Source organism: Pteropus medius, unplaced genomic scaffold, assembly GCF_902729225.1.
Source record: "Pteropus medius unplaced genomic scaffold, Ma_sr-lr_union100, whole genome shotgun sequence".
NCBI lineage: Eukaryota > Metazoa > Chordata > Mammalia > Chiroptera > Pteropodidae > Pteropus > Pteropus medius.
In genome coordinates this window covers 22941354-22954139 of record NW_024349803.1, presented here as the reverse complement: position 1 = coordinate 22954139, position 12786 = coordinate 22941354, and the positions used below count along the sequence as shown (strand labels likewise).

General features: G+C 51.3%; 1 protein-coding gene and 1 non-coding gene across 14 annotated transcripts in view; one reads left to right on the top strand and one right to left on the bottom strand.

The window, feature by feature from the left end:
* SUMF1 (sulfatase modifying factor 1) overlaps positions 1-12786 on the bottom strand; it is a 127173-nt gene that overhangs the window by 97287 nt on the left and 17100 nt on the right. For 11 of the 13 annotated variants that reach the window (XR_005647563.1, XR_005647562.1, XR_005647564.1 and 8 more), the window contains exons 4-5: positions 2171-2253; positions 156-278 (exon numbers count right to left, since the gene is read on the bottom strand). Coding sequence is in view for 9 of the 13 variants with exons in the window: in XM_039837951.1 (XP_039693885.1) it covers positions 156-278; positions 2171-2253 (206 nt within the window). In the remaining 4 variants the exon portion in view is untranslated. The remainder of the gene's footprint in view (positions 1-155; positions 279-2170; positions 2254-12786) is intronic. The other 2 variants (XM_039837955.1, XM_039837957.1) reach the window with 1 other exon arrangement.
* Positions 8626-8743, top strand: LOC120582642 (5S ribosomal RNA). The gene has a single exon (XR_005647599.1). It is a non-coding gene; the product is annotated as a 5S ribosomal RNA (ribosomal RNA).

The following is a 12786-nucleotide window of genomic DNA, read 5'->3' as shown; positions in this document are numbered from 1 at the left end:
GCTGACCCGCCCGTCGGGGTCTCCTAAATAATTTCACGGACATGAGGAAAGCCCGGACGACAAAGCTGTTCTGTGGTTTAGGTCGGCTTTCTAACCTAAGCAAGGCGCAGGGGTTTAGGAAAAGGCCAGCCCACTGCGGGGCAGGGCCCGAGCACCTGTTGTGCAGGCCGCCCCGACAGCCGTACTCCCACTCGGCCTCCGTGGGCAGCCGCTTCCCCGCCCAGGCGCAGTAGGCCGCGGCATCGTTCCAGGACACGTGGAGCACCGGGTGGTCTGGCCTGGCAGGGAGAGAGCAGAGGGACGGTGGCATGTGCTGAACGGGCGACAGCTCCAGCTTCAGACAAGCGCCCGTGGGACCGCGGTGGTCCTGGTCCCCAACGCGAGCCCCCACCGTGCCACATCGGTCACCCCCCACCACGAGATCCTGGCACCCGATGCCCTCAGATCTGTAACTACGCTTAAAAGTAGACTCAAAACACTTGCTGGCTTCGCAGGCAGCCCAGCCCCCAGGGAACTCACTGGGTCCTGGCAGGTGCACGTGGAGGTGCGTCACCCAGACGCCTCTGAGGGGCAGTGCTGTCCCCGCTGCTGAGAGTGCCCTCAGCCGAAGCGCCCCGCTGTCCGCTCCTTCAGCTTCCCCACAGCTGCGGAGAGCTGCTCAGGGCCGCCGAGGGCTGACCACAGCAGGGGCACAGGCCCAGCCATTTCGGCCACCATAGCTCCATCCCGTGGGCTGTGCAGAGCCCGGGGCCCCGGCAAGAGTGGCTGGGACTCGGATCCGCACTACAGTCCCAGCGTCACCCTCCACCTGATCCTGCTTCCACCCTGTCCCTCCCCGAGTGTAGACGCTCAATCCCAGCGTCTGGGTCCAGGGGACCCAACCAGTGACATGTGGCTTTAAACTGTGTGTCTTTCCACTAGGATTAGCCAACTAATCTGCGTCATTCTAGCAGAGTCCAAGTAAGTGCTTGTTTCTTCTAAGGGCACAGGGGACTGGGAGGGTTCGGGGGAAAGTCTGAGAATCGGGGGTCCACACGTTCGCCCAGCACCAGGTAACCGTGACGCCCTGTCCCCTTTTTCCGGCGGACTGCACAGAACCTGTCCATTCCTTAAACACCTCTGAATTCCCTGTGGTAATGACACCAGGACTTTACCTCTTTTTCCGGCGAATGTTTACTGAGCGCCTTCACGTGCCAGTCACCCTCTGGAGATGGACTCGATCAGTGGATAAAATACAAGCTCCCCCCGCCCAGGTTTTCCTTCTGCCCCTGGCTTTTTCTTCTACTATTCAATCCAGGAAAGACGGTATCGGTTGGGAGCTAAGAGGCCCGGTCACACTGAGGAGGCCGAGAACGCTGTGTGTGACTTCCCGCCTCCCAGTCCACTTCCACGGTAGGGCTGCTGACTCAGGCTCTGTAAGCCATCTGCCATTTCTCAAAGGGCCATGGCCCCAACGCCAGGCTCCAGGGACTCCCAGCTCCCTGGCGCTGAGGGTGATAACCACGAATGCTGTCAAAAACAGGGGCTCAAAATCCCGTCTGAAAAAGGAGGTTAGGAGGGCAGTTTCCTTGGGCCGTGGAGATGCTGAGTCCTGACCGAAACCTTTCTCCATCTCCAGGGCTGGAAGCGCTACTCTATTTCTGCTCGAAATAATTACTTCCCTGCCACCCCGAGACTTGCTGACCGACTTGCCGCTCTGCGGATTTCAGTCAGATGGCAGCTCCAAAGTATGTCAGTCCAGGACTGGAGGTGACAGGAATCCTCCAGCCAAGGCCTGAGCTTCCACAGCGGCCACCTGGCAGGACACAGCTACCGAGTCTTCGTCCTCATACTGACCCACTCATGACTAGAGCAATGGACAGGTTGCAAAGATTAAACATGTCACGAGATTTGCAATTGGCCTGCACAGGTGGAAAAAAAAACCTACAAGAAGCAATTTTTTCACAGGACAAATGAGGAAGGAAAGAGGCCACTTACTAAGAGCCTTCTATGAGCTAGGCAGTGTTGGGTCTTTACACACATTATTTCTTGCCATTTTATTTCCCTGCCATTCAGAATTTGTCATTCTCACCCTTTTACAGGTGAAGACGGTCACCGAGCCCCTCGCGACAGCACAGGAATCTATTCTGGAACGAAACGCGTCAAGAGGGGGAAGAACCGCCAGCCTCACCTGTGCACCACAGTGGAGTCGGGCCCTTCTGGGTGTCTCCAGTCAGCGCCTTTAACCGGCAACCACCAGGGAGCAGCTGCAACCTTGAAGCAACCAGAACAAGCCGGGGTTAGCCACGACGGCGCTGGGAAGCCCCGACTCGGTGTGTGCGGCACGGACCTCCCTCGCGGTCTTCGGCTTCCCACTCGAGTTACCAAACAAGTACCTTTACCAGAATGGCAAGTGTAAAAATTTACATGCAAATAATTCTTTAACAAAAAAGGTATTATTTCATATCATTGAATGACACAGTGACCAAATAAATGTGCATGCAAATGGTGTTATCTCCAAGGATTTTTAAAAGATGCTCTGCTGGTGAGTCTGCTAAGCCTTATAAGTGAGAGACAGGCAGTGCCACTCCCAGCCAGAAGATGAGGGAACGGAGTCGACCTTACAGCTGGGTGCTGGGCGGAAGGTCGACCAAGGCGGCCAAAGGTCAAGCTGAAGCACACGGCGGAAAGCTCTGTTCTCAAAGGCCGCGGCTCGACTCCCAGCCCAGCACTCGCGGGCAAACTCGCTGGCTGTGAGCCCCGCAGAGTCCCTGTCTGTGACATGGGTGCAGCCCCTGCCTCGCCGACCTTGGACGCCGGGTGCCCCAATCAGACAGGACTGGGAAGTGCTTGCTGGCTGTTCCGGCCTTAATTCCTGCCTCACGATTCTGTGAACCCAGGTAGCAACAGCACCTGGTCCTCATTTAGTGACTGGTTAAGAACTTGGCCTTGGAGCTAACGATCTGAATCCTGGCTCTGCCACTCGCGGTGTGACCTCGGCAACCCACTGACCTCGTCCAAGCCCACTTTCTTGTTTGGAAAAGGGACAGGGATGACGCTGCCTCACGGGTGATCACAAGGAGGGGCTGTGGCACATGCGGAGGGCCAGGCCTACGCCTGGCACTGAGCGAGCCCTCAGGAACGGGGCCCGCCTCCACCGTGGCCTCCTGACAGCCGCCATCACCGTGGCTGCTAGTGCACACTGAGAGCAGTCTGCAGCGCCCCCTCTGATGCAAACCAGAGTGGGCTCAGGGCGAGCCCTCACAGCCACCTGCACCCCAATGAGCCTGGCTGAGTGCTGGGGGCGGGGGTGCCCCACTGACCACCACGGCAGTCACTAACACACCGACCCGCTCGTTCCTTCTGTTTTCACATCAGCACAATCAAAACATTCGTGGTATTCTAACCACAGTTTGATGGAAAAATCCAGATTCTTTAATTTTTCAACAAAAGAGGCATTCTGTCCTCCAAGGACATTGCTGGAAGGAGTTTTATTTTTCAGAGGGCAGGAGAGGCGAGAGGCATGGCTTCTTCCTATTTCACCTGTGGGGCTGCAGAAACTTTAATCAGGGATGTCCGCCTGACTAGAATGCTTGATGCTCGGGTGCCAGTGACATGTGACCCATTCCATCAAGAACGGGCGTGCGTGGAAAACCCAGGTCGCTGCTCTTGAGTTTCAGTATCTTTGGACGCTCACCTGACTCTACCCCGCCCCCAACACCGGTAAGATAGGCTGTGGAAGCTTCTCTTTTATAATTTAAAAAAAAAACTAAAAAAAGACAAATATGGCAAAACGTTAACTTGAGTTAAACCTGGGTGGTAGAAACGAGACTGCCTGTTTCCCTTGTACCTTCTGTGCTTTGAAATATTTCATCATTAGTAACCTGGAAACCTGCTTCTTGAAACCCACCCTGCGGCCGATGGCACCTGCGAGCTGCCGTGAACGGCGCCAACTGCATGCGCCACCTGCATGCGCGTTCTGAAGACGCCCGACTTCTGGGACAGGCGCACGCGCGTCTGCTGGCCGCACCCTGGAGCGGAACGGCTGGGCTCGGGGTGCGCACGCGCAGCTTTAGCAGTGACAGCCAGACCGGGCCGTGGGAGCAGAAGTCCTCCAAGGTCTCACCCTTTTTCAAGGGAAGCGTCCACGGAGCTGGACCCAAGGGTGGCTGCTCCAGTGGCCTCGTGGGACAGTCCCTCTCCCCTTGCCCTCAGGTCGCCCTGGTAACAGATACTCCCTGAGCACCTACTGCCTGCCAGGTGCTCCCCCTAATTCCTGAAGGGGAGCCCCACTCCCAGGAACCCTCTAAGCCGCTTGGGATACTGATAGTTTTTAATTGTTTATTTTATATATTCATCTTACATGGTTAATCGCACAAAGTGGGGCACAACCTGTGAACCCAGTCGCCTAGTTTTTCTATAAACTGTCTATAAAACTCCACTGGCGGGCCCAGGTGCCGCCTTACACCCACCAGTGCTTACGCCTGGAAGACTCGGTCTCCTCCCCGCTGTACACACACCTCTCATTCTCTTTTCTGAAACCTTCCACGTCACCTTAGCAACCAACCAACCAGACCACTAGCTTACTGGACTTGAAGTCACAGAGCTATATGACGATCGCTCATCTCGGTGGAGTGGGAAGCAGAGCCCAGCTGAAGCGCGGGGAAGGGGACACCACAGTGACACAGTCCTCATCCACCAGCCACAGCCCAGTCCTTCTCCGGCAGTAAGAGCTGAGGTGCATACGCAGACGTATATGCACGGTATTATTACTGCCGATAAAAATTATAAAATGACCCATCTTTGGCATCCGTCCATCCAACTACAGGAAAACTACAGTTATCAAAATACACCCCCATACGGAAATGGGTATATAACTGACCATAAAGACAACCCATAGAACACATTTGATTGTTTTTCTGTGAAATACCCATATGTGAATGTATGCTATTATAATCAGAAGGAAAAGTCTGGAAGAATACACTGCCTTCAACAGGGGTCAAGGGCTGGGAGGATTTCTCAGTCTCGGCACTACTGACACAGGAGCCAGATAATTCCTCGGCGAAGCGGGGCAGTCCTGTGCTTTGCAGAGTGTGTGGCAGCATCCCTGATCTCTCCCTACGAGATGCCACCAGCACCTTTTCCCGCTCTCGACTGTGGCCAAAAAAAAAAGTCTCCAGACATAGCCAAATGTCCCCTGGGAGGAGCAAAATAACCCACTGCACTATGATAATCAGAAAAAAAAAAAGAAAAGGTTCGTCTCAAATGTGACTATAAAGCTGCCAGTGGCGCAGAATGCCCGGCCCGAGGCCAGGCTGCCCGTGTCCGAACAGAGCTGCACGACCTTGGGCTCCTCATGTAACCTCTCGAAGCCTCAGTTTCCTCATCCGGAAAGTGGGGACACTACTATTAGCATCTACCTCCTTGGGTTGTTGTGAGGATTAAATAAGGAAACATATGTAAAGAGCTTAGAACGGTTCCTGGTACACAGCAAGAATCACAGAAATGTTAGCCGTCATCACTGCTTTAATTCACATACGTTACTGCATGCTGCAATATTCTCTCAGAACTTTCAAAGAACATATATTCCGATAGTGAAAATCTGCCCCCAATACATCTTCGGTATGAGCCCAGCCACCTGCCAGTTCACCCTTTTCAGAAGACTGATAGGCCGAGAAGAGAGTAAGAACATGTGTCACCCCAAAGAATTCTCAGGAGGAGAACGCAACTGCCATTTCCATCGCAGCCACGACGTGAGCAGCATCTGCACGGAACCAGCCCGTTCCCTGAAGCACGCAGCACATGACAGTGGGGCAGGGCAGGGGCGCCCCCATGCACCAAGCCCCAGGCTAGACCAAGCTCAGGGTCCTGCAGGAGCGCACCACATGCCTATCTGTGAGGAAGACCTGGCGTCCCCGCTGTGACGGTCAGACGCAGAGTCAGGAACTAGTTCATCAGGTGTCATGGGAACAGAGGAAGACAAGTAACTGCGTCACCCCACAACAGAGGACTGATGAAACCACAGAGAGGACAGCCCAGCCAAGTTGCCATGGGAAATTCACAATGTTTTCTGGCCAAAGTTATGGCAAATCCCAACCAACGTCACCAGATGCCTTCCTTTTGCACATGTCACGTTTATAAAAACCTGTTCTTGAACTCCCGATTATGTCTTGAAAATAAATATTATTCTACTATGTTTAGGAGCTTGTGAAATAAACAACTTTTGAGAGTCACATATGAGCCAGTTAATGAAGATTACATTGCAAATGATGGCATGTCTTATTCTTTTTAACAGGAATGGCCTTCAGCTGCGCTGTGTGCTGGGTACCAGCAGCGACGTGAGTGGACTGGCATCTATCACAAGCCTCATCCTGAAGAGAGAAAATTTTCTGGATGTGGTTGCCCACCCACGCATTTTCTGTTCAATCGAGACACTTCTAGAATCACATTCCTTTATATCCAGGGGGAAAGGGACTTTAACTTGACCTATTTCTAGTCAAGTATCTCCATAGCAACTGTCTTGAGTTTAAGTTGAAACAGCTGTAGCAGACAGCCAGCGACCAATTACAATGTAAATAGGATCCGTGTGAGCACTGGTGTCCCCTTGAGAAATGGACTTGGAAGAGCAAAGTCAACTTTTCCCACTTCCCCCTGGGGACATAGCCAGACATGTAGTAACAGCTTTTAAGAAAAGAAAAGGGGAAGAAAGCAAAGTGCCTTTATTCCTGCCAGAGGTGGTAAATGATGCTTCGTACACGCACAGTCTAGAATAAGCCAGCACAGGAAAAGGACAGAGCACTGTGCAATTATGCGCATTTGAGTGTAAAGATGGCAAGTTCACAACTTTATAACTGCTCTCTTAAAAATTAAATGCGTTTAGACAAGCAAATTAAAAAGACGGACGTTTCTTGAAATGTAATAAAAACATGACAGTCACCCCTATAAAAACAGCCTGCGGGGATTTTTCGGCTGGCACCAGTGAGCAATGAGAAGTACGGATCTGTTCAGATTCATGAAGTATAAACAAAACTGGAGAGAATCGCGTAACTGAAAAAATCGAATGGACTAAAAAGCGCACAGTGAGTGAAAATCTCTTTGTTCGGTACCCAAAACAAACACGGAAAGCAGAAAACTGAGCTTGAAAAAGGGAGTAAAAGCAAATTCATCATTAAAACAGGTAGGCAGTCAAGTCTGACAGCTTATTTCAAATTAATTCTAAATCAGGTATCTTGACTACTTAATAGAATATGTGTGAAAGAAAAATGCATGCTTTTTCATACACAGTACAAATATTTATAAAACTTAAGAAAAATATGAAATTATTCAACACTTTTTGCTTCGGTTTAGTGAAATTCCTTGTGCTGGAATACAATACATTCCTGAGACACCAATCTCTGTATTCAAACATTCATCATGTGTCCTTAATTGAGGACTGGAAACCCCAGGCAGAGTCATTCATTACCGACAATGTGCAAAAAAAAACGGCCCGAGGAATCTCTGGGCTCAAAGAACACTTAAAAGTGTTTACTCATTCTCAGTTGAGAGAATCATAAATACAGGGAAAGTCGATTTGGGCTTTTAAATAAATTAATAGGAATTAGAGAAAAGGATCTTTTAATGTCCAAAAACAATTTTTTACTTCTTTAGGCAAAGAGGTGACCATGTCAATTGATATTACCTCTCTTGAAAGCAGCTGGACAATACCCAGCAAAAGGCTACGTCACACACGTACCCGGCGAGGAAACCACTGAGACCCTTACTGTATATCCATATGGAGGATACAACACAGTCATTAAAAATCACATCCGGGAAAAGTGTGATTGCTGTGAAAAATGCTCACCCTCTACAGAAAGTGAAAAAGTCAGCTACATGTATGTCGCACAAGTCCACTTAAAAATATAACTATAATATAGACACACACGCACATACATGGCCCGCTGCAAAAAAGATTAGTAGTACATAATCCGAAACATCTCCAACAGTTAGCTCTGGGTAGCGAGATTATAGGTGATACTAAATATTCTTTTTTTGTGCCATTTTTAATTTCTAAATTTACCTATGGTAAACATATTGTCTTTTCAGATTTTTAAGTGTTTTATTTTAATGGAGCTAAGACACAATTTTACATTAAAAACGAAAACAATAATAAAATATTTACTCATTTAATTAAAATTTTTTTATATTCACCATTCTACTGAAAAGTATTTTTATATTCACCTTCCAGTTTCATCAATAAGCATAATTTTTACATATTTTTCCTAATTTATACATTAACTGTTTTCACTTATTTTGTGAATTATTTTCCTGTTTTTATCTAGACTTTGCAACAAACACTTTCTGTGGCTACACAACACTTTGTCATGTTGATGTTCCATAATTCAGCAAACGATCTCCTAACGTCGAACCACTCAGACTATATTCAACTCTGTTGTTTTTTTTTGTTGTTACAGATAATACTATAGTGAACATCTTCAAACATCTTCATTTATATTTTTCGCTTCTGCTAAATTTCCAGAAGTGACATCACTGTATCTAAGAGCAGGTCTTTACAGCGCTTGCTAAAAACCACTATTTAAAAAAAAAAAAAAAAACCCACCATGGATTTTTTTAAAGTTAAAACTTTACTTTCCATAATTTTAAAAACGCATCTACGGCCATGCCACCTTGAACAAGCCCGATCCCGTCTGATCTCGGAAGCTAAGCAGGGTCGGGCCTGGTTAGTACTTGGATGGGAGACCGCTAGGAAGACCAGGTGCTGTAGGTGTAAAAAATAATACTAATAAGGGATTGTAAGCTGACAAGGTCCTTGCAATCTGTGAGGTCAACCAAGGGTTGCCTCACCTAAAAAAAAAATAAGTAAGTAAATAAAATAAAAACGCAATTATCTGCACGAGGCATGTCATCGTGTTCCCTATGCCACACGTCTAGTGCCCAGCGCTCACGGGCACCGCGCCTGGCGACAGGGAATGACGTGGGCCTCCCCTAGGAGGCTGCAGGTTTGCACGGCAGAAGTTCCCAGCCCGTGAGGGCAGCACCGAGAAAATCCTTCCCGGACCCCTTCTCGAGAGTAGGCACAGCCCAGCAGAAGTGAGAACCCGGTGGCTGCACAGAACTTCTAGATTCTTCAAGCAGGGAACGTGTTCTTTCTGTATGGACCGAAACTTGCATTTTTTGAGGTCACAGCTCTATTTCCGTTCAGAGTCTCCCACGACTTCCTGCGCTGCTCCTGACGCGCTGTCTCTCCCCGCATCTGGAGCGAGGACAGGCGCGTGGCTCACCCCTTCCCCACGCCCACCCCTGGTTGCAGGACCGGCTTCCAGCCCCTGCGCCCCGCCCGGCCCGCACCGGAAAAGGCGCAGTGGAGCTTATAAATCCACGATGTGACAGGTGGAGCGGCCCGGTTCCCTCGGGAACGAGGGTGAGCACTGTAAAGGCGTGGCGCCCGCGGCAGGGTGTCTGTCACAGCTCTTTACCAGAGGGCCCCGTGTGACCCCACTTAGGTGGCTACTGGCCTACTTACAGATCTCTGCCAATGTACACAACAGGGAAATCACAGAAAATCTGAACGCCAACTGATGATTTTGTGCTTTCCCCGCCCCCCGACCCCCACCCCAAGCCTTACCAGGGCTGAAGCTTCTGAGAAAAAACGGTCCAAAAGAAGACAGCATAGGAAAAGGCACCTAAGAAGGAGAAATTCTCTCGCACGGTCGTTTGCAGGGAAACCACAATGTGAATAATCCCACCTGTTACTCATAAAAGAGAGGGCAAGGAGGGGTGCCTGCGCCCCACAGAGCAACTCAGTAAGGAGACAGGGGCTCCCGCTGGGAAGGCAGCCCAAGCCGGCGGTCAGACCTGATCTATTTCCCACCTGCGACAGACACAGGCACCCAACAGAGGAAGTTCGTGACCCACGGCTCCGCTGGAACGCCCCCCAGAGGTCTTCCTGCCCCTGGCAATGCTGAGGCTCCCAAGCATCCCAAGGAATGAAGAAAATTCCTTCGGGTCGCCTTTCAGACGGTTGCAGAATGATCATAGTTCACGCACTGCCTAGTCCTCTCTGGGCTCAGTAACTTGTTCAACCTTCCCTAGACTCTCCCATCTCAAGCTAAGGGGACCCCCCGTCCCCAGCTGCCCGGGCCAAAACCTAGAAGCCGTACTCGATCCCCACTCTCCTCTTCCCCTGTGGTGTCAGATGCACTTCCAAGCATCAGTCCGCCGTAAGCATCTCTACTCCCACCGCCCATCTCCCCCCTGGACTAGGCGAACCCACGCAGATGCCACAGTGGTCTCTTTAAAATGCTACTTAGATCCGATGGCTTCTAACTGCACTTAAGAAGCCGCCCAAACTCCTCTGAGACCCACAAAGCCCTATTGACCCTTGAACCCAAACCCACCCCATATCGCAGTCCCCTTGCCCATCACTAGTCACAGAGGGTCACACTCCTCTTATGGTTTTCAGCTCAGGTGTCACTTCCTCAGAGAGGCCACCTCAGACCCTATGCATAACGGAGCCAAGAGCCCAAACTCACTGCGCCCCCAGCACTCTCTACCCCATACTCTGCTTCGTTGTCATCACAGGCCATCAGCACAGTCGGTCATTCGTCCACTTGTTTAGCATCTCCTACTAGAACTAATACCTCCACGAGGGAGAGGACTCCCCCCTGGCTCCCGGTTGTAGCCGCAGCACTTAGAACGCTGCCTGGCCCAAAGCACGCACTGGATGAACGCTCGTTCGAGGAATAAATTCACCTGTTCCTGAGGTTTCCACGGTTTCTAAACCCCTTCCCACCTGCGTGACTCTCTTCTGGAGAAACACCAATTACAAATAGAACCTGGGAGTGGGAAATCCTTGTTTAGTCAGAGAGAAGCAGCGCTGGCTTATCGTTTACACAGGGTCTGTACCAAAGGTGCCACCCTCCACCCCACCCAGCGCTGAAGGGTGCCACTCCCCCCACCCCCAGGGCCGTGGCTGCCTCTTCTATCAGGTAAGGGTTTTGCCAGATGATTCTGAAAGTTCCATCGGTTCTAAATTCTCATTTCTGCATAAGCGTCTCTTACAGCGGGATGTCCCTGGGCATGACCCCGTACCTGATGGTCTACCTCTGTCTCACTGTGGAGCCTTACAGTGCAAACGCAACGTTTGGGAGGTGGGGGATGGCGTTTCCTTCATTCAAGTCAGACCTCAGAAGGCCCGTGACTTGAAAAGAAACTTAAAGACACAGCAGATAGTTCAAATCTGAGCCTCCGGGCCCCGAGCACACCTCGCTCACACCCCTTCTGATCGCGAGCCCTGTTCTGGAGCAGGGTGGGAAAGAAGATCGTGTCTGCCATGCTGTTCTGTCGGGTCCTCGCATCCCAGGGTTCCCGTGCGTTCTGCTTCCTGAGCCTGCGCCACACACTGACTCCCAGGTCAGGCGGACAACCACTCTCCAAAAACAGACACAGAACACAGTTGTGTGACCGCGACCCCTTCCTATCTCGTCCAATCGGCCAGCCCTGGACAGCCTTTCCCAAGTAACCCGCTGTGAACCCAGCTCAACCCTGGCGGCCAGGCCAGTGCTCTCTTGCCAAGGAAAAGCTGGCCTCTGACACGGGACGGGTCACTCCAGGTCTGGGCCCTGCCGCTTTCCAAAACTGAGCGCTCCAGCAGATGAGCCAAACGGCACTTCCGCTTTTTTGACATGTATTTATTAAGTGCTTGTAAGTGACAGTTACTCTGCTGGGGATGCAGTGGTGGGCATACCCGCCCGCCTTCATGGAGCGTACCTGGTACAGGGAGAAGCCTTCGACAAGCACCGACGCAAACTGTTCTAAGGGAGACAAACGACATGAAGGGCAGGCGTGAGAAGCCACGAGAACAAATAGACGGAATAACCTCAATCTGAAACGTGGGGCGACAGAAGGACATTGCGAACGGCCTTACAGAGCGAGCTTAGCTGCGACCTGACCACACAGCCGAAGGCGGAGGTCAGGGCACAGTGGGCCCTCCGCCAGGGGCTTTGTCCCAGTTGGCCCCAAAATGAGTTCTTCCTGGTCCACAAGGCTCCCCGCAGATGCCTCCTCCTCCCCCAGGCCCTCCCCGACCGGCCGCACTGAGTCAGCTTTCCAGGCGCCCCCGCGACTGCTCCCCCGGACCCTTCACCGCAGCACCTGCCGACGGCCCTGCCCGTCCTGCTGTCCGCTTCTACTTCCCACTACCTGGGCCGTCCAGGACGCTCAGGGCTCCGTGTGCTCTTACTCCCGTGGATCATTTTTAAACGGATGTTATATGTGTTTTCATTTTTGTTTCTCTAACGTATTTGGTATAAAATATTCGTAAATCAGATTTAAAAACACACCCAATTTTGGTTCAGAGTCTGTGTTACTGCATTCCCAGACTCTGAGCAGCTAGAGGGCACGGAGGGTGTCGTCCATCCCTGCGTCCTCAAGAACAGCACGGCACCTGGAGCTCAGCAGGGCATCTCGGCTGGTTTGCTAAAAATTCTACCACAGTCAAGCCAGAGAGCAAACCTTTGAACAGAGGGAGCCAAACTCATTTCCATCTTCAAGTCAAAGAACAGACCTCGATGGATGGCAGACGACCAAGGAGGCGTGAGTCCAAATGACGGCTCAGAAGCTACGTCACTCTACGCACCCAAAAGTCATGTCACTGTATATGCCCCAAACCTATGTGCCTGTACACGCCCAGCAACATGGCACCGACGCCCAGTACACGCCAGCGACATGTGTACACCGACGCTCAGTACACACCAGCGACATGTGGACACACACGCTCAGTACACGCCAGCGACACGTGTACATACGCTC